General features: G+C 39.0%; 2 protein-coding genes across 5 annotated transcripts in view; both read left to right on the top strand.

Moving 5' to 3' along the window:
- The window catches only part of scn1laa (sodium channel, voltage-gated, type I-like, alpha), a 36,646-nt gene extending 33,039 nt beyond the window's left edge, over positions 1-3,607 (top strand). For both annotated transcript variants that reach the window (XM_030427808.1, XM_030427809.1), the window contains one exon: positions 8-3,607. In XM_030427808.1, the coding sequence (XP_030283668.1) occupies positions 8-1,182 (1,175 nt within the window). In that variant the 3' untranslated portion in view covers positions 1,183-3,607. The remainder of the gene's footprint in view (positions 1-7) is intronic.
- A 5,853-nt stretch (positions 3,608-9,460) lies between these two features.
- On the top strand, positions 9,461-25,973 carry ttc21b (tetratricopeptide repeat domain 21B). 3 transcript variants are annotated; one of them, XM_030427810.1, is made up of 29 exons: positions 9,461-9,660; positions 10,084-10,213; positions 10,306-10,416; positions 10,513-10,679; positions 10,811-10,933; positions 11,414-11,571; positions 12,620-12,704; positions 12,807-12,905; positions 14,139-14,331; positions 14,430-14,527; positions 14,692-14,892; positions 15,121-15,250; positions 15,447-15,604; positions 16,970-17,194; positions 17,327-17,565; positions 17,975-18,047; positions 19,320-19,430; positions 19,515-19,653; positions 20,375-20,487; positions 20,707-20,895; positions 21,114-21,224; positions 21,318-21,399; positions 21,499-21,649; positions 21,731-21,892; positions 21,982-22,177; positions 23,669-23,893; positions 24,060-24,180; positions 24,272-24,339; positions 24,424-25,973. In XM_030427810.1, exons 1-29 carry the CDS (start codon positions 9,637-9,639, stop codon positions 24,499-24,501), a joined length of 3,960 nt encoding a protein of 1,319 aa, XP_030283670.1. In that variant the 5' UTR covers positions 9,461-9,636; the 3' UTR covers positions 24,502-25,973. The 3 variants fall into 3 exon arrangements, with proteins under 3 accessions (XP_030283670.1, XP_030283672.1, XP_030283671.1); XM_030427811.1 differs by having other exon boundaries at positions 9,462-9,660; positions 20,381-20,487; XM_030427812.1 differs by lacking the exons at positions 23,669-23,893; positions 24,060-24,180; positions 24,272-24,339; positions 24,424-25,973 and adding an exon at positions 22,563-23,637.
- Positions 25,974-26,033: the final 60 nt, after the last annotated feature.

Genomic DNA, 26,033 nt, shown 5'->3' with positions numbered 1-26,033 from the left:
TCCTTAGGTATGTTCCTCTCAAATTTGATTGAGAAGTATTTTGTTTCGCCAACCTTGTTCAGAGTCATCCGACTGGCTCGGATCGGCCGCGTCCTCCGCCTTATTAAAGGTGCCAAAGGAATCCGCACACTCTTGTTTGCCTTGATGATGTCTCTTCCGGCCTTGTTCAACATTGGTCTCTTGCTGTTCCTGGTGATGTTCATCTATGCCATCTTCGGCATGTCAAACTTTGCCTACGTCAAGAGGGAAGATGGCATTGATGACCTTTTCAATTTTGAGACATTTGGCAACAGCATGATCTGTTTGTTCCAGATCACCACCTCAGCAGGGTGGGATGGCCTACTAGCACCCATTCTCAACAAACTCCCAGATGATTGCAACAGTACCACGGAGCATCCTGGCAGTTCTGCGAAAGGAGACTGTGGAAACCCTCCTGTAGGAATTGCCTTCTTTGTGAGCTACATTATCATATGTTTCCTGATTGTGGTGAATATGTACATCGCAGTCATTCTGGAAAACTTTGGTGTGGCCACTGAGGAGAGTGCGGAACCACTAAGTGAGGATGATTTTGAAATGTTTTATGAAGTCTGGGAACGGTTTGATCCTCATGCAACACAGTTTATTGAGTACAATAAGCTGGCAGAATTTGCAGATACTCTGGACCCACCATTACGTATAGCCATGCCTAATAAGGTCGAATTGATCTCTATGGATCTACCTATGGTGAGTGGTGATCGCATTCACTGCCTGGACATTCTGTTTGCATTCACAAAGCGTGTTCTGGGTGAGGGCGGGGAGATGGACATCCTAAGGGGGCAGATGGAGGAGCGCTTCATGGCCTCCAATCCCTCCAAAGTGTCCTATGAGCCCATCACCACCACCCTCCGCCATAAGCATGAGGACTCATCAGCCATTGTCATCCAGAGAGCATTCAGACGTCATGTAAGGAAGCATGCTGCCGTTAGGGCCACGATAACATCCGGTGATAAAATTCAAAAGGATGAAACACTCGACAAAGAGGATCTTGTCACAGACAGACCCAAAGAGGTTTCTGGTGCTGATAAAAGTGAAAATGAACCCTCAGCAGCACCCCAGCCTCCGGCTAACAGTGTGACAACAAATGGAAACAACAAATATGAAAAAGACAAAAGTGAAAGGGAGGTTGCGGGCAAAGATGTATAAAAGAATCCTGGAGATGCACCAAAGACATTTTAATTAATGACAAAATGTTTACAACCTTTGAAAGAGACTAAGACATCCATTGGACTCCTCTCTTTAGTATATGGATATCTACGCTAAACTGACCATGCTTACTTAAGGTCAGTGCCTAAAATGGTGAAGTGGTTCATTCAGGCTGCAGTGGGACCACTTTGGCTGTGTTCATGAGTAAAGATGCCTTTTGGCTGTTTGTGGGGATGGGCAAGTGTTCTGAACAGACACATTAGTTAATGCTTTAACTTATATTGCAGCTAGTGCTGCTATCCAGTGTCTTGATTTATTGTTATATCATTGACTGTTGTATTAATTTACCTACTTATTTTTCAATGCTATTATTTTAAGAATTCATGGTGTGGTTGATTGACTTTTTATACAATTTTTTTTACTCTTCAAAAGGGTCGTTCCTTCAGGGTTACTCTACAATGAGCGATGTTGCTTCAAGGCTAGTCTTGCTAACTAATAGCACTTAGAATATTTGACAAATCCAGGAGACCATGTTGCTGTTGCTGCGGTCAACTAGAAATGTAGACCTGCATGAATGTTTCTTCATGATTATGCATGCTAGGGTGGAGCGCTCTCCCTGTCCATCATGCTTCATGATGCGAGGTATACTGTCAGAACATAGATGTTTTTTTTATACATTGTAGAAACACGGCCCTCCAGTTGAGTGCTTAATTCCGTTTGATTATCAGTGTGAGAGCAGGAACACTTGGCAGAAATACTTTGCACATTCAGTTTTATTCAATCATCAAGATCATTCACTTGCTTCAACCCAGCCTGCTGTGTTCTACCTATGTACAAATATATGTGTACATTTTGTCATCAAAGTGTGCTAAAAACCCTCTTCAACCGAAGGTTTGTCTTTCATATGCTGGAAATTCATAAATCCTATGTTGTTTGCACATTGTACCAAACCCTGTTATAGCTTATCTCTCTTAAAGGAGACCTATTATGCTTTTTGGTGTTTTTTGAAAGTTAGAAACGTTAACTCCGCAACAACAGAAGCTCCTCTCTTATTTATCACCTGTAATATGAAAACACTTCTCCTGAAATGACTTGTCAGTTGCCCCGCCTTTAATTCCCTGACTTTGTGACATCACACTATGTCACCATGTCACATGTTTGCATAATTTATGCCTTAGTAGCTAGTTTGGTGTGTAATATTTGATTTGGCACAGCTGCTCTGTTGTTGTTAGTGGTGCTGGTTCAGATGCGTGTGAGCTGACCAATAAGAGCAGACTGGGTATTCAGGGGAGGGGTGGCCTTAAAGAGACAGGAGCTAAAACAGAATGTTTCAGACAGAGGGGAATACAGTGCTACAGTTCTGAACAGTATGGGAGACCTGATGTTTTTGAAGCATTTAAGAACGTAAATCTATTCTAGTAGTAACCCCCCCCCCCCCCCAAAAAACTATGAACCAGAAAATAAGCATAATATGTTTCCTTTAACTACAAATCTCTTGGACATTATCTGTAATGTTGCTTATTTTTTGGACAGCAGCGTTACCTTAATTTTTTTGTTTCCCCCCCAAATACACGTCTCCACCGTGTGTCTACTTTTTTCCTAATTTTTGTCTGTTTTCTTTCTTTGCTAAGTTTAATGATGAACCTCAGCGTGTGTTCTATAATGATTATGAAATGATCGAGTTTATGAAACAATGATTATTTATCACGTGTGATAGGAAACCAAATAGATTCTCCATGTTCTGTTGTATTCAGGCAGACAGGGATATGATGCAAAAAGCAAGAGCTGCGGGGTTTAAAATATAAATGCCAGTAAAAACTGTTATATGGATGGTAATTTTACTTCAGAAGACAAAGCTCTCTGTTTGCTTAGTGGTGATGTTATGTGACACTGAGCTTTACTTTATTCAACCTTTAATTGTGTTTGGAAATTGTGATTGGAACTAAAAGGTTAGTTGTATGTATTGTGTGTTTGTTTTGTTTTTTTACAGTTTACCTCTCAAGCTTTATCATGATAAATATCTAAGTTGGATGAATGATGGCTCAGAATATTCTAAATGACTGTCTCAAGGACATGGCATCACACATCTCTCATGTGCCCTTGGCTGTTTCCTACTTCTGTTTACATTTTATAGTTGTGCTACTTTTCCCCCCATAGCTACGACGTCCATCCTAAACTGTGTCACTACATCTGTTGTTCCATGTTATTAAAGTATAATTACATTCATGTAAGTATATTGTGCATGTGATTAAAACACTATACTTTATGCATAAGGTAAGAATGTTTTGATTACACAGAATTTTACATCTCCCATCACTCATATGCATAATGCTTGTAGTGTATAATTAAACTGCATGCAAGACACTCTTATAACCCATTTCACTGAAACGCCAAAAGAATAAAGATTACATGTACCTCAAATATGCCTAAAACATGCATTTATTTTATCATGCTATGTAAAAGACATTTAGATATCGTTTTATGTATGTGGGGTTCAGTTTAGGAATTACCTTTCTTTCGTTGAATGTATGCGGGGGGTAATAAGTGCATTATACAAAGAATATTCTTCCAAGCTGTCGTTGCTTATTTTTTTTGTCATTTGTTTTTTGTGTTTTCATCTCTGATCTGGTAAAACTGGGGACTGCTTTATGTCTGCCGCTTCATCTCTTCAAATCCTCGCTTACAGTGATAACAGTTCTGCTTTTATCTCACTACGTTCAGTAAAATATTTGGACTTCTTATATTTTACATTATCTTTGAAGTCTATGTTGTTATCAGTTTATTTGTTCAACACAGAAATGTATTGCCGCCATGCCAGAAGGAGAAAAATGTATTAGTATTGTGTTATAATGTGGAATACTTATTGTCATAACAAGCTGTTTCCATGTTATAACAACATTTTTTTCACATCATTAGCAGAAATGCTCATGTTATTAGAAAATTCTGAATTACATTTGTGTTACTTCAGGCTAATCTTACAACAACAAGAAACTTTCCCACATACTATTGATATTGTCACTAGTTATAACAATATCAATTGTGTAAAGTTGTAACAAGAAAGAGTTTTTCATACGTTATATTAGTTATATTGTTAAAACTTGAAACATCTTGTTATAAGAATATACTATTAATTTGTTATAAAGTTTTACATTCTAACCTGACATGCAAATGTATTGTTATAATTTGGAATGATTTGTTATAACGATTAATTGCCAAATTATATTAAGACCAATTTTAGATTGTTATAGTTGTTATTAACTGATACCAAGAAATGTTTGATGTTATGAGGTGATTACTTATTTCGTATAACATGATCATTTTAAAACAAACTACAGTTTACTGTTATAACAAGAAATTTCACCTTATAACAATTTTAACGTAACAACATGTTGTAACATCAAACATTTCACATTACAACAAAATAAATTATATATTTCTATGACAAAATGTTTCACATTTCAACATGATAACTTATTACTGATAAATATATTGATATTGTTATAACCTGAAATGTTTCATTTAACATTGTAACAACACATGTGAGAGTTATAAAATTTGTACATTATATTAGGTCAAAGGTGAAATGTTTAATATAAATAATTGCTTCATAACATAAAACCTTTCACGGTTAAACTAAATGAATGGTAAATTGTTATGATTAACAAAGTTTCTTGTCGTAACAATGTAAATTATCATGTTGTAATGTATAACATTTAATAACATGAAATGTTCACATTATAACAAGATAAATAAAATAATGTTGTGACAAGAAATGTTCCCTGCTACATTATGATAAGTTTGTATAATGTACTGTGAAACTATCCAGTAAAAATGTGAAAGACATCTTTTTATCACTAGCTTTTCACATTATAACCTGCAATTGATCTGTTTTTCTTTTTTGGTATGGCAGCAATACACTTCTTAAGTCAAGATAAAAAGAAAAATATCATTTGATTGCCCAGTCCCAGTATAAGAGAATCTGTTTGAGAGTGTTGTAATCTTTATCATTTATTATCCATATTGTTTGGGCCGGGAGATCCTCTGCGGCTGTGTGTTTCATTCATCTCAGGTGCATTATCTGCCTTGTTTACTCATTTACTCATGTACTCAAGTGCTGATATTTCTTTCAATTTGAACTGAAATCCTTGAAAAGTTACAAAAGATTAACTTTTATTTTGTTAAGCTCATTATTTTTTCTGGTCATTTCTACATTATTTAATTCTCACATGCTTTTTTTTTGTTCACCAGAGGTATTCGACTTAAGCATGAGAACGCTTTTCTTGCTTAGTCTGACAGTTCTGAATGCAATGTGTGATTAACATGTTCAGGTTGGGCTCATCAATTGCCACTTATTAGAAATATAGCCTACTTTCAAAAACGTCCGCCTATCTAGTCTGATTAGATTATGTCCTCAAGTCAGATTGATTCATTTTTCTTTCCTGAAAAGTAAAAAGGTTCACATGTATGGTTTTTGAGAGTCTCACTGTGATTATTCATCAGAGTCTAAAGTTTTGTTTTTTATGTAGCCAGCAGCTATACTTCATCTTAAACTCTTATCATTATAGGCAGCAATTCCTGTCCAATTTAAGTTTAATGGGAACTGATGATTAATCTTCAAGCTGTTGTGATAGTTTCCAGTCAAGTGAGGCGATTTAATTTTAAAAAATGGATCTAAAGTGCTTACCACATTTAGAGGCATTAAGCATACCAGCTTTATGACTGTTGCTATGCTGACAGCTCCCAAACCGCAATCAGCATTAGTGTCATTTCCGAACTTGTGAAATGTTGAAGTTGTCAGTGTCCATTTCGCATGGAACAAGTGATGAGCACTTTAGCTTTTATATGGTTCAACTTATATTGATCTCTGGAACCTCTTGAGATATTGATAGCACTTGTGAATGCGTGACTTCAGCACCTGGAGGGACATGACAAAACATTTCTATGAAATGTTTTTGTCATTCCTGACTAAAAGAGGGAACTTCAGCCCAAAATGTGCGCAGGTTTGTAATATTTCACCGTGCTCTATGTTTTAGCAAACATCTGTGCAAGAATCTGGTTTCTGAGTGTGCTTTGTGGCTCCTGCCGGAAACTATTAGCATCTTAAGTGGGTGGAACATTTTTATTAATTATTAATAACAGTCCAAATATTCATTACTGTCCAGCATCGCTTGTGCCTGTTGTGGCTAGTGAATCCTGGAGGCAGTAAACAAGAGGCTGATGGCAAAGTGCTGATTATTCCTGCCATTCTGTCTCACAGCAATGATATGATTATCAGTTTGCGCCACACCCAACCTCACATCTTGTTTTCCTGACAAGCCAGTCAGCAGAACAATTGAGCTATCTCTGTATTTTCCAGCATTCTCTCATCACCCAAGGCATTATAACTGAAACAAACAGGGCACCTGTTTTTAGATAGCAAAGATATAACGTCACAAAAGATAGCCAATGTACTTTGAAATGACTGAAACCAGCACACAGCTTCACTGATGGCAACAGGTGGGGTTACAGACTGCCTTTTTTTTTTTTTTTTAATGACCAGTAAATCAAGAGTGATTCTGCAGATTCTCCTTGCCAGTTGCCGGGCAACATGACATCAAGCTCCCTTGTTAGCCTGCATTAGGGTGGAAGGTCGGAAGTTGGTCTGCTGACTCCACCCCAGGAGTCTCACAAGCTGGGCAGTAATATGTGGACATGTAATATGTGAAAGGATGTCTATTCGGCTCAGGATCTCGCCACTGGCATGCATGGAGGGCCGGAGTGAAAAACAATTCAGAGAGAAATCTGAGAATGACACCCATAACAGCGTTGTAATTTCATTTGCTGTAGAGAGATGGGAGGAAAATCCCATTAGATAAGGTAGAGGTGAGTGGACCCGCCTACCCTCCCAGTGTGTTAATAGACTGACACGTACACCCACACAGTCGCTTTTTTATCTTAACCACTAACTCGCACACTCTCACACATGTACACTCACAGTTCATGTGAACCGCTCCCTCTGTAACTCACGACAACACACAGAGACCGCAGTTTACAGACCACACCTTGAGGACAGAACTAATTCTTCCATGTTCTCTATTTCTGATTTCTGTTTCATCAGAAGCAAATATGTAAGAAAACATAAAAACCCAGCCAGCAGTATGATTTGGTATGTTTAAAAGATAATTTGTATCTCTGCTTTTTAATTCCAAGCAACTTTTATTGCAACACATATGGAAAAAGAAATAAAAGAGTTCAGACATTAGCAAGTGAGCTGCTTGTGTTATTGGGCATGGCTCTTTGATCAATAATGGACTGTACAAACCACAATGGATATAGCCATTAAAATGCTATAGAAGCATGTCTCATGGGGTACATATTCCACAGTCTATCCTCTAATAGGTTTTCAAATGCATTCTTTGTAAGTGCAACAACACATGCAGTATTTATCGCTCTTTGCTAAGTACAACACCTTCATCATCTACCATGTAACTACTCTGTATGAGTATTATTATAAACATCATTTATTTCAGAGGGATTAATGCATTAATAAACACAAAACAGTTCATATTAAAGGTGCACTATGTGGTTTTAGGAAGGAATTTTTATTAGAAGAGAAAGATCATCATTGACTGTTTTTTTTTTGTTATGCCTAAACAAACTGAATAAACAAACTGACCTTAAAGACGACACAGTTTCATACTGATTTACTTTGTCTATATGTGGTGGACCCTGCCGCCTTTCTGGCTTCAAACAGTGTTCTGGGGACCTTATTTTTCTCTGAGAACAGCTTGTTTATACAGTTATGGAAAATGTATATTCTGAATTTGTCTTATTGACTCATTTATGTTGCAAATATTGAAAATTGTGTCTTTGATTGTCTTTTCCAAAACAACGTAATGCCCATTAAAATGCAAAATATAATTTCTCATTTGTATTTCTGGTAAAAAAAAAAAAAAAAAAACTTCTAACAATAAGATTTCAGTGGTGCCAAATTGTGTGATAGAGCACACAGACAGCTCCCATTGCTGCACATGCTCAGAGCTCGATACCAACCTGATTTACTCTCCCATTGATGTGTGCTGCAGAGAGTAATGATTATGTGCCAGAGTTAGTGCTAAATAGTATCTGACACGGCATAGAATAGTCTCTCCTGGAACAGTTGCACCCATGCTCGACACTGGCTGCTGCTGCCATGGACTCAACACTGTAGACATATGAACACAAATTCATGCTTAACAGTCAATGCAGGTTACATAATAACACTGGGCCACCAATTACAGCTGGCTGGATGAAAACATTTTTCCACTGTACAAGGTAAACAATGTAAAGATGTGTTAGGTGGAATATGTAAGAATTTTAGTTTAGAACAATGAAAATTATGAACAGGATGTATTTTCTACAACTGTTTATGGCAGCTACAGTTAGCCGTGACTCTGGTGGTTTGTTTGTGGTAGGAATTTGGCATGTGGCAAATTCTTACATATCACATATTGGTGCAATATTACATATTGCAATATTACATACTGAACCTATTAATAGGTGGAAATTTCCAAATGATCGCGTTGTGTTGAGTGTATGAGCTGAACCATGACATGTTGTATACAACATAACAAAAATTAGAGGAAGATGTTGACATACTTTTGAATGTCTTTCCTAGCCTGAGCATGGTATATTGTGTAGGTCTGGCAAATGCAGTGCCAGCCCAACAACAACAGGACTGCTGACCACATGAATCCAAACACTGCCAGTGAAATCCTTCAATCATTTCCATGTATTCAAAGTAGGTTTAACTTTGGCATGCAACAAATTCTGGAACTCAAAGTATGATACCTTATACAATCTTACTTGCTTAATTTTTTTAAAAGAAATACATACAAATACGTTATGATTTTATATTACGGGATTATTATTATTATTTTTATTATTATTATTATTATTATTATTACAACCTTTTTTGCTGTTGTAGTAGTAGTCGTAGTAGTTTAACAATTTCTAAAAGTATGACTGCGCCACCTGGAGATAAAAAGGCCAAAGTAGCCAGACTTAAATTTAAAGATGGCGTCTATACACTTCATTTACCCTGAGTTTCGTCTGTCAGGCTTCGCACCAACCTTTGACGCCCTACACTTGCCTGCCATCGCCCGACGAACTTTACCAAATAAATGTTTGACACGGGACTGAAAGACAGTTGAAACTACGGTTGTGTGTTTGAACTGCCAGTCATAGTTAAGGAAGCTGAATGCACAAGCTGTCAGAGAGGAAGTGCTGCCTGAGAGGACAAGTACAGGGAGTGAATAACCCTTTACGTAGCTGTTACTTAGTTACCGGGCAACGCTACGTTGGTGCAAGATGGCGAAAACGACACGAAAACTGCAATAACATCGTTCTTATGCTCAAATACAGCGCAGATAGGACAAACCAGTGGGTTACTCTCACGTCAGTAGCTGTTTAAGCACAAAAAACGTTTCAGCCAAGATGGAGGATGAAGACACAGCGTTGGTAAGCGAACATAGTTTGATGATACAGTACCAAAGGCTCCTGGTACAGTAAAAGCAGCTTGGAGATCCAGTCTAAGTTCGTTACCTAACAATAAATGCGCAAATTAGCCAACCAGAAGTGTGGCAAAATGAGAAAGAGAAGAAACGTAGTTGTTTTTTTATTAGAGGGGGCATTTCGTCAGACCTTCAAAAACATTTAGCAGTTGAGCTAGCTGTTGGTAGTGACGATAATAACGAATTGAACGTTAACTAGGTTAGCTAACATAATGCTAATAAAGCTAAACACAGGGTTTGTCTTTGAACCAAGAACCTATTTCGTTAGCGTTCTTTTTTGTTCTATTAAAAGTAGTACATTGGTTTCAACATGTTGGGAGTGTATTTTACAAACCGTTATTTGCCGCTAGCTAATACTGTATTCCCGCAGGCTTTAATCAGGCACTACTGCTACGAAAAGTATTTCAACCACGCTGTAAACACTGCAGCAGCTGCTCAGAGGAAGTTCAGCAATGCACCTATCTACAGTTTTTTCCATGCATATGGTACCCTCATGCAAGGTAAGCCTGAAGAAGTCAGATAAAGTAATAGATTTCTGTCTTTTTGCTATCTGTCATTATGCACTTGTATTTTTTTTTTTTTTCCTCTGCAGATCAAATTCAAGAAGCCTCAGTTGAGTTGGACACTATAAAAGATAGTCGAGATGTGTCTCTCTGCACATTAATGGCCCTCGTCTATGCTGAGAAGAAAAAGACAAACCCAGGTAAACCAACATAGTCCAGGCTGGCTCCTTGCTCAGGCTTGTGTGAAGTAGCAGCCACACTCTTCGGTAATAATTTAAGTGTCTTTGTATTCACAGACAGAGAAGTCATTCAAGAACTTGACGCAAAGGTCAAAGAAGACCGTAAAAGTGCATCTCCCAAGAGTCTGTACTATGCTGGGATGTTTCTCTGGCTATTGGGGCGCAATGATAAGGCGAGGGAGTACACAGAGAGAATGATCAAACTCTCCAATGGCTCCAGAGAGGTGAGATATGTTTGAGAAATGAATCAGTATTACCTTTTCCCATTTTTTGCAAATCTTGGCATGCATGTATAGTGATAAGCAGGGCGTTCTGGCTTTCACTTCTATAAAATTTGCACTGATGTCTTGTTCAGGGGATAATCCTAAAAGCCTGGATAGATGTGACATCTGGTAAAGACGCCTATGCCAGAAAGGCTGGAAAATACTTTGATGAGGGACTGAAAGAGAGACCAGATGTTTTCGCCCTGATGGGAAAGGTGAGATGGGAACTGCACATCCATAGTAAAGAGTCTTCCTCAACCACAGCTGAAAATGTGACCATGCTATCGTCATATTTCCTACGCCTTTTACAGTACTTACTCTGTTTGTCATTTTTTTGTGTTTTATTTAATGTGTCCCTTGCCATCACTGTTTCTTTTCTTTTCTTTTCCTTTTATTTGGATCTCCATTAGCTTTGGCAAAGCCATTGCTATTCTTCCTGGAGTCCATACCCAACACCATAATCTTTTCACTGCAGTGCACAAAAACTGTGATTGATGTGTTGTAGTTTTTTAGCTCAGCTGTTCAGTTCATCATATCATATTATTCCTGTGTAAGTTTGGAAATATGGCATATATAGTTGTTCTGGTTTCTTGTTAGACACTAAGATTTTTATTCAGATTGAAAATTAAAGTAAGTATCATGTTTTTTATGAGCCTGTATTGTATGGTGCCTAACTGGTGTTTGGTCTGTCCTAGGCACAATACTATGAATATCGTCAGAACTTCTCTGGAGCACTGGAGATGGTTAACCAGGTCATTGTTAGTTTCCCAGGGTTCTTGCCTGCTCTCATCAAGAAGATGAATCTGTTGCTCAGCCTTCAAGATTGGGAGCAAACCATAGATGCAGCACACAGGTGAGTGATTAAGATGTAAAGAGGGTTTCTTCCAAATCAGTCACGGGCCACATCTCTCTCACAGGGAGTTCAGGCCTGGTATTAACATCCATCCTGAGTGATCCAGTCACAACTTGATAGTCTGTCAGAACACCTGGTACTACACTTGTGATCAGATCTTTCCTCCCCTTTTCTCAAAAATGGACAGGATTTTTTGACACAAATAAAGAAATATCTTGTAAACAAAAAGAATTATCATGTATAACATTTGCCCATATAGTTAAGAATGTTTTGTAGACAGCGTTGCATCAAGTTTATTAAATGTCTTCTAATGTCTAATGTAAATGTCTCTGGTGAGATCATAAAACACAAAAAACAACTGAAATCACCAACAGATGGTAACATTCATAGTATTGTGCCTATGACAGACCAAACATCAGTTAGTCATCATACAACACAGGCTGGTACAAAACATGATACTTACTTTAATTTTCAATATGAATAAAAATCGTAATGTCTCACAAGAAACAATATGTAAAAAAATAACATGAGAGTTTCATAAATCTATGGATACCATCTATCATCGGCCCACCACCAGGGATGTAAGAAAAAACACAGTTTGCATTTACTAATGGCTCAGCATTCAAGTGCAAATGACACACTAGCGTGATGCCTCAAACCAGTGCATACTGATTAAGCCATTGTTTGTGTTTGCCCTGCTGGACCTCAGCCCGTGTTAGACAGCATAAAAAGGCCTTTGAGCCAAAGTGCAGAAGTCTCAAACAATTCCAAGGATTCGCTGCTTCAGCTTTGCTGAGCAGGAGGAAGAGTGATTACTCAAGTTGCGCACAGTTCCGAGTGGTGCCCTCACTGGAAGGATGCAGCATACAGTATACTTTACATCCTTTGGCAGCATTGACAGTTCATTTTAGTTGTAATGTTATTTGTGTGGGAGCTCAACACAGTGCTGTAGCAGTATCAGATATTCTATTACTATCAATCAAAGGAATACGAGTTTGTTAAGTGTAGAAGATGGCTTTTATTCACAGCACCTTGTGTCATATTTCAGACTTTTACAGAAGGATGAAAATAACTTGGAGGCACTACGGATGCTAGCTCTACATTCTCTATGTAGAGATGGAGATATTACGGAGGTAAAAGTTCATACTTAAAAGTTTAAATACTAGCATTTGCAATGGAGCTGTGGCAAAGTGCTGATCAGTTTACAGAAACTGTTTTAATTTCCCCCCCTGCAGTCAGTAAAGCAGCTTTCAAACCTCATCAGCAGCTTGGAGATCTTGGAGCCACACAACCCAGAGCTTTTCTACAGGATGTCTCTCGCCTTCACCCGTGTTGTAAGATAGTTTTCACTAGGGATGTCCCGATCAGGTTTTTTTTACCCCGATCCCGATCCGAGTCCTTTAATATTTAGTATCTGCCGATACCGAGTCCCGATCCGATACTTGGCCTTAACTAATATTTTCCTAGATAATACAGCTGCATTAAGAAAAAATTAACCTGCATCTAAGCTGTTCCTTAATAGGTTTTTATTATTTTGTTGAAACAAAGTATATACTTTAATATAGCTCTTTCTTATTCTGCATATGCTATAACAACATAGGCCTCCACCTTCCTTGTGTTAGCAGGTGAGTGTGTGACGCTGCACTGTGACAGCAGACCCTCGTGTACAGCCAGCTGAAGTGTGTGTGAGACGCAGCTCACGCTTGGTACCTCCATATAATCTTTTGCTATTTCATGTACTTTACGTTGTCACATAAAATGACGTGGACACGTTGCTTGTCTATTAACGCGTTCAGCATCTCCTGGATTGCCTGCTTTACATGCTCTGCTGTATGAGACCCACGAAACTAGTGCGCATATACCGGCATGTAACTCGAAAGTGGAATAAATGTAATGCAGAGATGGTAGGACATACCGGGGATTCAAAAACTCCAGGTGACGAAGAAAACCCTGATCCTCTACTACGGAGATGAGCTGGTTATCCAGAGCGATTAATTTGATGACCCTCTCTGTATTATTTGTGGACATGTCGCTGAGGATATTTCTCCTAACTGAAAGTATCCGCGACTGTTTGCTGCTTTGGTCTCCTTGCCTGTACTCTCGAGTGAACACGTTGTATTCTTTGAGTTTTTGTTTTGTATATGCTGTATCATATGAGTAGTAAAATGCAGCTCCGCGAAACGGCCGTATGGCAGATGTTACATGTCGCCGTTGGACTGCTTTCGCTTTCTAATTGACGTTATTTCCACACTGCAGACACTTTATTCACAGGTTTGCCAGAGTAACACCACACGCGCGTCTGCGCTCGGCCACAAATTGTGCTCTGACGTTAAGAGAATGAAAGAGAAAAAAAAAAAAAATCGGGCTCGGGTCCACGTTCAAAATTGCCGATTCCGATCAGCGGAAAAATGCCCAGATCGGCTCCGATCCCGATCCTACAGATCGGATCGGGACATCCCTAGTTTTCACTATTCTTTACCTTACTGTTTTTGGTCATCTTTCCTTATGAGGAGTTGTCTGACTTGCACTAAATGTCAGCATTTACTGCATTTCTCATTTTGTCATAGTGTGGACGGAATGATAAAGTGATTGAGCAGACATTCAGGATGGTGGACAGAGCCTTTTCTGTGGCAGCGGGGGACTCCGATTTAGCCACAGAGTTGGGCTACCAGATGGTGCTTCAGGGCAGGATCAAGGAGGCTATGAAGTGGTACAAGACAGCCATGACTTTGGATGAGACAAGTGTCACTGCCTTGACTGGTATTGTGTTAAAATTACTAAGCTGTTGTCTACAAGACATTCAGGGTCTATACATAGACTTATTTCTGAAGATATAACTTTGTTAATTTTGATTGCAGGTATTATTCGTTGTCAGCTGATAGAAGGCCACCTTGAAAACGCAGAACAACAGTTGGAATTTCTCACTGAGATTCAACAATCTATTGGAAAATCAGGGGTAACAACATGAAATCTCTTTAATTCTATCAAGAATATCATAGAAAAAGAGGCTCATCATGGTTTAAAATCATTATTGTGCCTTAAAAAATGTTTGAAACCCATTAAGGAAAAGCACATGACACAATAAGCAGGGTAGTTCATTAGTTTTTTCTACTCAATTAGGAGCTGCTGTACCTGCGTGCCATTCTGGCAGTTAAAAAGCGCCGGCCCCAGGAAGAGGTGACCAATCTGTTGAATGATTCTGTGGACACACACTTCTCCAACCTGCACGGTCTGCCTCTGGGAGTGGAGTACTTTGAGAAGCTGAACCCTGACTTCCTGTTGGAGATTGTCAAGGAGTATCTTGCGCTGTGTCCCGCTAAGGTATGACTGGGAGGCTCAGCGATGACAGTGTGGCCATTCATCTTTGAAATGTGAATTCTGGGCCTTAACAATTAGCAGTGCAAGAGAGCGTCACACAGTTGTGTATTTAGTTTAGTCAATAAATATTTTGTGCTATCTTACACACACATTTGGGGATAGTATTGTAGGGATATGCGTACGTCATCCCTTTGCAATGAGTACATAAAACTTTTACCTTTCTTCTTTTAGCCTCCAGCTCAGGGCCAGCCTCCTGCACCTCAGCTACAGCACTGTGCCACATTATTAGATACTGTGGTTAAGATTGTGCCAGGTCTCCCTCAAAGTGTCTTCTTACTTGCCAAAGTCAGATATCAGTCTGGTGAGAACACCACATTTAAAAAAAAAAAGATATATATATATAAAAAAATAAATAACACACACATATATATATATATATATATATATATATATATATATATATATATATATATATATATGTATATGTGTGTGTTATTTATTTTTATTTATATTTTTTACAAATGCTACTTTCAGCTGCATTGCTTATGTTTGCTCAGGTGACATTGATGCTGCACAGAGCAGTCTACAACACTGTCTGGACCAGTGTCCTTCCCACGCAGATGCTCATCTGCTAATGGCACAGATCCATCTGCTGCAGGGAAACTTCACGTTGTGTTCCCAGTCTCTTGAACTTTGCCTGAGCCATAACTTTGAGGTAAGATCACCATCAACGTGGACAGTATGACTGGCTATAAAGGTTTATGAGGCAGTGTGTGTTCAGGCTTTGTTTGACCCATAGAAAATGTGCAGACACTTTACAGCACTGTTGTCTTTATTAGTAATATGTAGGAGCATGTTAGCTTGTAATATATATATTATATTTTATTATATTAATACACACAATGTTATGTTACTGTGTTTGTGTATTTAATGGTGCACTATGTAGTTTGGGTGAAGAAATCTTAATCAGAAAAGAAAGATCTTCATCGAAAGATTTTTTTTTTGTTTAAACAAACTAAATAAACACCTTATTTTCCTCTTAGAGCAGCTCTTTTATTCAGTTATGTTTATACAATGTGTATTATTCAGGGTTCGTACGGGTGCTTGAAATCCTTAAAAGTGCTTGGATTTTAGTTTAAGTGCTTGAAAGTGCTTTACATTATAACTCTGTGTCTTGGCAAATTGGGATCAGACTGGATAGACAAGGAGAAATAAAATCAGTGTGTGTGTATCATCACACATGCAGCCTGGTAGCAATAGAGAAGGATGGCTGAGGAGAAGGTGAATTTGATACAAATTGGACTGATGACATGTTCAATATTAATAAACTTTGATAAATAAGCCCACAGCTTATAAAAGTTTATGTCAAAAAAGAAAATTACAGGGTGCTCTCAGGTCTCTCTTTGTCTCGGTGCAAGTGTGCCTGAAGAACACCAAGTGGCTTCCCTTTTTGCTATTAGTTTTTGCTATTATGAAACATCATTTAGATGTTTACAGCATAATACAATGTACATAATTGTGATAAAAAGTGAAAAAAAAGAAAAGAGTGTATATCTATTACTGTAGAGATGTATTTTACCCCAGCGATGTACTGGAAATTGTTGAAAATGACCCTTAAAAGTGCTTGAAAATTGCTTGAATTTGACCTTGAAAAATTATTACTAATCCTGATTATTACCTCATTAAATTTGGAGAAGTTATCCTTTCAAAAATGTGATCATTTCAAGTTTCAAAATGTTTATTGTTTATCAAACCCGCTCAACCACAACACCTTGATCCATATGCAGTTTTTGTCACCTTTTCTCAAGTTTAATGGTCCATCAGTTATTACATTCCTGGAACAAAGCCAACATGTGCATAGCAGATATCCCATATTAGTACAGTAAAGGATGAAATTAAAAGGAAGAAGAAAGTCACATTCGGTAAATGTACATCATCTCCACTGAAGGGAACTTTAAAGATATTGTCAGCACTGACAAGTCATTAGTGTGTTTTGTTAAATGCCAGCACTCCAACATTAGTTTGCTCCTGCTCATTGACTGCAGGGTCTGACTGGATTGTAACTTTTTGTGCATTCCAGATCCGAGATCACCCACTGTACCACCTGATAAAGGCTCAGGCTAAGAAGAAAGAAGGCAAGCTGACGGATGCTATTCAGACACTGCAGATGGCCATGAGTCTCCCAGGTGTCCGCAGAGCTGGATCCTCCTCCAAGTCTAAGAACAAGAAGATCGAGCTGGGTCCCGCCGACTGTGTCTCTGTCTTCTTGGAGTTAGCTGAGGCCCTGTGGCTCAATGGAGAACAGGTAAAATAGTGAGTTTTGATGGAAGAAGGCTTTAACATACCATCCTGTTTAATTTAAAGCAACAGATATTGTTCATTACATTAGTACATTATATTACATTAGTACAAACTAATGAGTGGGTTAATATTTCAGCATGAAGCAGCAAAGGTGATGCAGGATGCCATCAATGAGTTCTCGGGAACCCCCGAGGAGCTACGCGTCACCATTGCCAACGCGGATCTGGCTCTGCTGCGTGGTGACACCGAGCTGGCGCTGAATATGCTCAGAAACATTACCCCCGAGCAGCCCTACTACATCCAAGCCAAGGAGAAAATGGGAGACATATATCTGAACCACAGAAAAGAGAAACGTCTGTATGCCAGCTGTTACAGGTGAGTACTCAAGCTGGATCCGAATGAACAAAAAAGAGCATACTGAAGTCTTAAGTGATCTTGAAGTATTACCATGATCAAATCCATCTGAAACCTGATGCATTGTAAATGTTTGGCTGAAACTTAATTAAATACATGACTCTAGGATATTCAACCGACATTTCATCCAGCTGAGTCAGTAGTAGGATTTAGAAGACCGCAAAACATAAAGTAAATCAAATCAAATCTTAACTGAATCCATTTATACAGGAAAGACGACATGCGCACGGTTGCATTCCAGTCTTCCGCTGCTCTCTGCTGCTGCTTGTATACTCAGCTGAGACATAGTAATGCATGACTGAACCTCAGACCAGCAGAGTCTGCATAATGAAGCGCGCCATGTGATGTGATATCTCTGTTTTTACTCCAGAGAAATGGTGGAGAAGCTTCCCAGCCCTCACACATACCTCTTACTAGGTGATGCCTACATTAACATTCAAGAGGTAAGTGGGAGATGTGATTCATCTGTGTCTTATGAGGTGTTCTTTTTTTAATCCCATAACCATTGATTTTTGTGGATATTGGTTAACTCAAAGCTGGAATGAAAAGTTGTCCTTCTCACAGAGATTATAAATAGAGGATGTACATGAATATGTGTCCTCTGTGTAATGTAACTACTGTTTTCTGCGTTCATATAAAAGAGCCTTGCCGTTTACTTTCACCGTTTGACATTAAGTAAGCAAATACCTCCCCTCTTGGCAAATTTAATACACATTTATCTCAATAACTTGGCCTATTGGCACTAGTCTGTGTCCCAGAAAACCTGGAAAATTAGAAAGTTTTCAAGTTGACGTCTTGAAAACTGCATGAACATGAGAGGATACATTAGTCCCATTCACACTGGCGTTTTGGTGCGGCTTTAGTACGGCAATTCCCCACGGCGAGGGGTGAAATTTCGCTCCGTATTATTGGAGAACCGAACCAGTGTTAACAGATAAGCCGGCTTCGCGTATCAAGGGCATGTTTATCAGACGGTCAGTTAACCACACAGGTCCTCTATTCAGCTTAATACAGAGAAATGAGAAATGTCCCACAAAGCAGCGTTACATGAACAAACAAAAGTGACGTAGTAATTGTAACTGTCTTTGGCAAGAAAATGAGCATAATATGTCTGCTTTAAAATCACTCCGCTCCATGTTAGGTCACAGGGGATTGTTTGCTGGGCATTCCATATGTTAAGTTAGGTTTATATAGGCTTGAAAGGAGGAAAACAGGAGCACCTTATACTCGGAAAATAGGTTAAACAAGCAACATACCATTCACTGATAAATCCCAGTTAAAAAATAGCCAGAAGTTTCATCAGAAAGTTGCCAAGTTTCAGAAATGATTGACAAGGGAATGAAACGCTGTGTGCCTGCTGTTAAGTGATTGTTGTAAGATGAGTGAGGTTATACGCACGATTTGATGGGAGGAGAGCCGAGCCTCCCATCAAAATCCTTCAGGCGTGTTAACACATAGTCTGGTTGTGATGATCGGTAAGATGGCGTCATTCAAGGCAGAAATAGATCTTCTTATCTCAACCATCAGAAATCTTCTCTTTATCCAGCTCTTAATTTTGAAGCTTACAGCATACTTAAAAACTTCAGGTGTTTACCACATGTTCACAGTAATCGGGAAATAATTAAATGAATTAGACTTCCCAAATAATATTTACAAAAACTTCAAACCAATACCTGAATGTGACGCCACTTACCATGTGACGTGTTTATCTTCAGCCAGAGAAAGCCATTGAGGTTTATGAGCAGGCTCTGAAGAAAAACCCCAAAGATGGTGCTTTAGCCAGCAAGATCGGAAAGGCCCTGGTCAAGACCCATAACTACGTCAAGGTTTGTTTTGTACACTCATTTATAGATAAACATGATTCACTCACAGAAAAAAAACTGTGTTGACACAAGTATGCTGTTACACAGGCCATAAATTACTATGAAGTAGCCCTAAAGACTGAGCAACAGAACTTCCTGCGCTATGACCTGGCTGAGCTGCTGATGAAGATGAAGCAGTACGAGCGCTGTGAGAGAGTCCTGCATGAAGCTCTGGAACATGAACCAGGTACTTAAGAAGCCACTGTGTTTCACACACAGTGAAGACTGCCAAAATCAAAGATTAACAAGGAAATGTAAAAAGAAAAAAAAAAATGTTTTAAAACTTATGGAGGATAGCGACTGCCTTAATAAAAAAATAAAGAAATAATAATAATAATAATAATAATAAATGTATTTTTGGAGGACTGCAACTACCACAATTTTAAAGAAAAGAAATAAATGGAACATGGCTCATAAATAAATTGCCATTGTCATTAAATGCAATAATTAATTTGTTTATGAAAAAGAAATACAACATACAATCAGTGATATGTTTTCGTTTGCCGCTGTGTTCATTTACCTTTTTAATAATTTAAGTTATATAAAGTTATATGCATTTATTTTCTTTCTCATTTTTCTGCCTGTTTTTGATCGATCCATTTTATTTATTTTTTTTAAATCTCTGAATCTACTTATTTATTAACATATTGATTTCTGTATAATTTTGCCAGTTTCGGGCCTAGATACTCCGGACGTCAAACACCACAATAAATACTAGAATCTAGTCATGGTAATAGTTTGTGCACAGACATGATGCAAATAACTTGATGAAAGATGGAGAAAAAAAAAGTAGTAAAACCACTTCAATCGACCAGTTCCATCAAACTCGATCAAATATTTACTGATTGTTTAGTGTTGATAATTGTTCTGGTGTGCTTCTAACTTAAGTTTTTTTTTTCGACTGACATGCCCAGGAAACGAACTGCCTGCACTCTCAGATAATTGCCGTTATCTGGTCCTCTTGGCAAAGATCCAGAATAAGGTTGATAAAAATGAGGACGCTTTACTTTCCCTACAGAGAGTAAGTGGTTCCACTTATTACTAGTTACTAGTTAGTTAATACTTTTGCATGGTTATTTCCAAGGAGGATTTATTTGCTGGGAATACAGTAGAATAACATAAAAGTATGCGACATATAGGGAAATACAATATTCTCAAACGTGTTCCTACAGCAGTGATAAGGATGATGCTTGTTATTCTTGCTGTATTCAAAATAAGTTTGTGCTTTCACTGCGTTTAGGCCCGAGACGTGCAGGCCAAGGTGCTGAAGCGGGTGCAGTTGGAGCAGCCTGACGCTGTCCCCGTGCAGAAACAGCTTGCTGCCGAGATCTGCGCCGAGATCGCTAAACACTACACAAGTCAGAGGGGCTATGAGAGAGCAGTCAAATTCTACAAAGAAGCTCTTGTGTATTGTGAGACTGATCGCAAGGTCAGTGCAGCTGAATGAAAAACGTCCTGTGTGCTCACTGCAGCTGTGGTTTACAAGCACTGGCATCTTTTAGAGTCTGCTGCTTGTGTTTCTTGAGATGTTTTAGATCTCAGTTGTTGATAGTTTGATTTAAGCGAACACTCTGAATTATCTACCCCGCATTATTCCACCGAGAGTTTTGTCACATGAATGTAGCTGAATGCACTCTGTGTTCCTAGGTGATGCTGGAGTTGGCTCGGTTGTACCTTAACCTCAATGAGGTTGATGCGTGCCAGGAGCAATGCAGCGTCATTTTGAAGAGTGACCAGTTCAATGAAGATGCAACTCTGGTTTGTTCCTTCTGCTTTTTCTCGTCTTTTGTTCATATCATGTGTTTGGAACCTTACTTATAGACGTTAATTCTTACATGTGTTTGTCCTTAGATGATAGCTGACATTATGTTTAGGAAGCAGGACTACGAACAGGCGGTTTTCCACTTTCAACAACTCCTGGAGCGCAAACCAGGTGCAACAGCCACGCTTCACTTTTTTTTCCCTTTGCGGTGAATGTGCATCGAGTTGACTCTAATCAGAAAACATAACGACTTGCACCTGTTATTTTCAGACAACTACCTGACACTATCACGTCTTGTTGACCTGTTGAGGAGGGCCGGGAAGTTGGAGGAAATTCCAAGATTTATTGATATGGCAGAAAAATATTCTTCCAGGACCAAGTTTGACCCCGGGTTCAACTACTGCAAAGGACTTTATCTTTGGTAAGTTTGGATGAGCATTTCCTCTGGAGTGAGGCGACATCTGTTTAAGGATAAGTGACTGAACTTCTGCTTGCTGTTCAGGTACACAGGAGAGCCTAACGATGCTCTGCAACACTTTAACAAGGCGCGGAAAGACAACGACTGGGGCCAAAACGCCATTTATAACATGATTGAAATCTACCTGAACCCTGACAACAACACCATGGGAGGAGAAGTATTTGAGAGTTTAGATGGTGAAATTGGGTGAGTGGCAGTGCATATTGCAGTCTTTTCTTTATATTGCAAATCTGAAAGACTTCCTTCCAACACTAGTCACCCTTGTCTCTCATCAGGAACTCCACAGAAAAGCAGGAGTCAGAGCAGCTCACTGTGAGAACAGCCGAGAAGCTGCTGAAGGAGTTGAAGCCTCAAACGCCAGGCGGACACACACTGCTCCGCATCCTAGAGAACTACTGCCTTTTGGCCTCTAAGCAGAAGAGCAATGTTGAGAAAGCACTCGGTGTTTTCACAGAGATTGCAAACAATGAGGTAAGTAAACTCCAGATGGTGTGCATGAGTCATGTCATTAGTTATACACACTATCACTCCTGTGTAAATACACCTCCACCAGGAGCTGGTGCATTATATAAGTCTCTCTCTTACAGGTCCAGTGTGTGTAATATAATATTCATATTTTTTTTCAAAACATTTTGTTGTGTTTACATCACCTTTTAGAATGATTCCTATATATCTACAGAGGGAGCCGGTCCTCTCTAATCGAGGTCGCCATTTTGTTCCGCCATGTTTCAGTACAGTAGTGCAGAATGGACAAAACAAACACCAGCTCTGGAGAGGGTTTTTTTAAGGCAGCCAATGTAGTTTCCAGGGTGTCCGCAGGACTGTAAAAAGTCTTAAACTATGTTAATGTCTACAGAAATCAAAATGCAGCTGCCAGGCTCCTGAGTGGTTCCAGGAAGAGGGACCACTTTACTTCCATTCTAGCCACCCCTCACTGGCTTCCAGCACACTTTAGGATTGATTTGAAGGTTATACTGTTCTTTTATAAAGCCTTAAATGGACTAGCCCTATCCTAAATCACAGACCTCTAATGCCCTAACACTACATTGTCTGACACCTGCGTTTTGGCTGTCCCGCGTTCTAACTTTAAACTGAGAGGTGACCTTGCTTTTACAGTCATGCCCCCCTGACTGTGGAACAGGTCAAAGCAGCTTTACATATATAGCGCCAATTCATAACAAAAGTGACACAAATTAACTGGAGCAGGTCTAGACCATACTGTTAAATGAATTTACAGAGACCCAACATTTAACCCCATGAGCAAGCACTTACTCTTGTCTGTCAGATCTGCCTCCACTCTTGGCTCATTTAAATCTTGTCTTAAAATATACTTTTACATATTAACCTTCTGTTTGGTTTTGCTCTTATTTACAGATGTTGGCTTTGTACAGCACAGCTGTACCTGTTTCTTAAATTGTGCCCTCAAAATAAAATCAGTCAAAATTCAGTTTTATGAATATTAGGCCTTAAAAGACATAAAAAAGTCTCTCATTTGAATTTGCCCAAATTTCCCTTCATAAATTTGATGATAAATTATCTTGAAAAGGTCTTTAAACACATTACATTTAAGTGTCTGATATCTGTGGACACCCTGGGTTTTCCTACCTACACGCCTGGAAGGGGAGGGTGAGCGAGGGGTGTTCAGCTTGTTGCAGTCTGCACCCCCACCTCTAGATGCCACTAAACCCTACACACTGGACCTTAAATGTCAGTCATCCCATTCAGCCATAAACTGCATGTTTAACTGTAACAAATTGAATTTGAATAGAATATGCTCTGTATATATCATTGCTCATATGCTGAATTTTATTTGGCAAATTTAAACATTACATTTCTGCTATTTATCTCTATGTACTAAGGTGAAGTCAGTGTGGTTTTGGTGTAAACAAGTGGAAGTGGGATTGTTGTGGGGGGTGTTGTCTGGTTCATCCTGTCTAACCAGGATTCTCTGGTCGGATTCAGAAAGACCACGTGCCGGCACTGTTGGCCATGGCGACGGCTTATATGATGCTGAAACAAACCCCCCGAGCCAGGAACCAGCTCAAACGCATAGCTAAGATGAACTGGAGCATTGTTGACGCCGACGAGTTTGAGAAGAGCTGGCTGCTCTTGGCAGACATCTACATCCATTCGGGGAAGTATGACATGGCCGGGGACCTCTTAAATAGATGCCTCAATCATAACAAGGTCAGCCTGAAAATATTGTCGCTGCTTGTGTGGTTTACAAAGCAGTCCAGTTCACACAAAACTCTGTTGCACTTATTTTGGAAATCTATGTTGCTTTATAATGTTGTGGCCGCCTTTTTACTTACATTTCTTTGTGATAATAAGTGCCCCTTTTTTTTTTCCACAGTCATGCTGCAAAGCTTATGAATACACAGGCTACATAATGGAAAAAGAACAGGCATTCCGTGATGCAGCGCTCAAGTATGAAATGGCTTGGAAATATGGAAATCGGACTAACCCAACTATTGGTCTGTTATCCAAAAATGACATGTCCAGTTCTGTTTCTGAGGGGACTAAAAGAATTATATTTCTCACATGAAATGTCTGCTTATATTTCAGGGTACAAGCTTGCTTTCAACTACTTAAAAGCAAAGAGGCATGTTGACGCCATAGACGTGTGTCATAAGGTGAGACACCTTTGGATATTTACAGTTTAGGAGATAACATCTGTGTGTTATCATCATGTGAATCATCTTCGCTTCTGTCAACAGGTTCTGGCTGCTCATCCCAATTATCCAAGAATGAGAAAGGACATCCTGGACAAAGCTCGCGCTGCCCTGAGATCTTAGTGTGCGTGTGTGTGTGTGTGTGTGTGAGAGAGAGAGAGCGAGAGGGAGAGGGAGAGAGAGAGAGATGAAGCCAGTGGTTCTGTTACTTTGATTGAATCCAGTTTTATTGTTTGGCTTTTACTGTCCAGTTATACTGTGTGTTATTTCTTTGGGGAAAACCCCTGAAACACATTCTTTTGCAATTTTGTTTTTAGTATATGAATAGTTGGGTGCTGGCAATCCTGAGGGAAAACACAATGCAGAGGGTTTCAGGCTAGAGCCCGACCAATACTCAATTTAAAAGGCCAATGGCGTTATCAATATATTGGCCAGAGAACAGACAGTTGTTTTTTTTTGTAATAATCCCTCAAATGTGGTCATCAAGCACTTAAGTGCACTGAAACAATACATTTCACTGTGAATGTAGTAATTATGACTTCCCTCAAGCATCCATGTATAAAAAAATGAAAATGTTTTCATACCTGCACATATTGGACAACATATACACGATATATTGTATCTGATAGAGGCCAATATCAGTCAGGCTCAGCTGGAGGCATTAAAACAAGCGGTTGTTGTAGAACAGTACTGTCTAAATTAAAAACTTTTTGTAAAGGTGCAATATGTAGGAATTTTTGTTGAAAACATTCAAAAATTAACTAGAATTATCAAAAGACTGAAGAAATGATAGGTTTGAAGTTATGTCTATGTATTGTGATGTGGGGATATCAACTGAAGTTAGCATGCTAAAGCCAGTGAGCTCCTGCCCAGTCCAAGGCTCCTGCGCTCCTGTGCTCCGAGCTCCCAGTTCGGACCACCAGATGAATAGCTAACCGGGCTAACTAGCTGATGGCAGCTCAAGTTAGCAGCAGTTAGCAGTAACTCTGCTGATGTGCTGCATCCCGTTTGTTTTGAGTACGAGTTCGACAGGTGGCTGATTCGTACACATTGCACCTTTTTAAATGTCCAAGGTACCGCTAACTGCTGCTAAACTGTAGGTGGCGTTAGCTGGTCAGCTCAGATAGAAGTGCAGTAGTGGTCCTCGCTGGGAACAGGAAACTGTTGGCGTTTACAGTGCTCACACAGGAGCTTTGGTTTGGGACGGGCCAGGGCTAGCTTGTTAGCATGCTAACTTCAGTAGATATCTCTGCAACACAATATATGGAAATAAAAATGCAGTAGTCTTAATGTTAAAACTGTCATTTCTTCACACTCCGTTGATCATCTTAGTTGATTTTCTTTTCACTAAAATTCTTACATATTGCACCTTTAAGATTTACTCATCAGAAGTTGAAATGTTCTCCTTTTTGTGTTTACACCACCTACGTTTAATTTGATTGATGACATATTGTCTTTTCTCCCGTTCACTTATGTGAAAATATATACTTAACTGTTTATTCTTGTGCTGATTATTATAAGAAAATTGATAATGCTGTTGTTTGTGATACTGTAAAGTGTATATATTTAAAAAATAAAATAGTTTGAAGACACGATATTTGTCTTTTTGCCTGATTGCTCTCTTTTTTTCTTTCTGACATTCTCTTAACAAGACA

Source organism: Sparus aurata, chromosome 9 (genome assembly GCF_900880675.1).
Source record: "Sparus aurata chromosome 9, fSpaAur1.1, whole genome shotgun sequence".
Lineage (NCBI taxonomy): Eukaryota > Metazoa > Chordata > Actinopteri > Spariformes > Sparidae > Sparus > Sparus aurata.
This window is presented reverse-complemented; position numbering and strand designations above follow the sequence as displayed.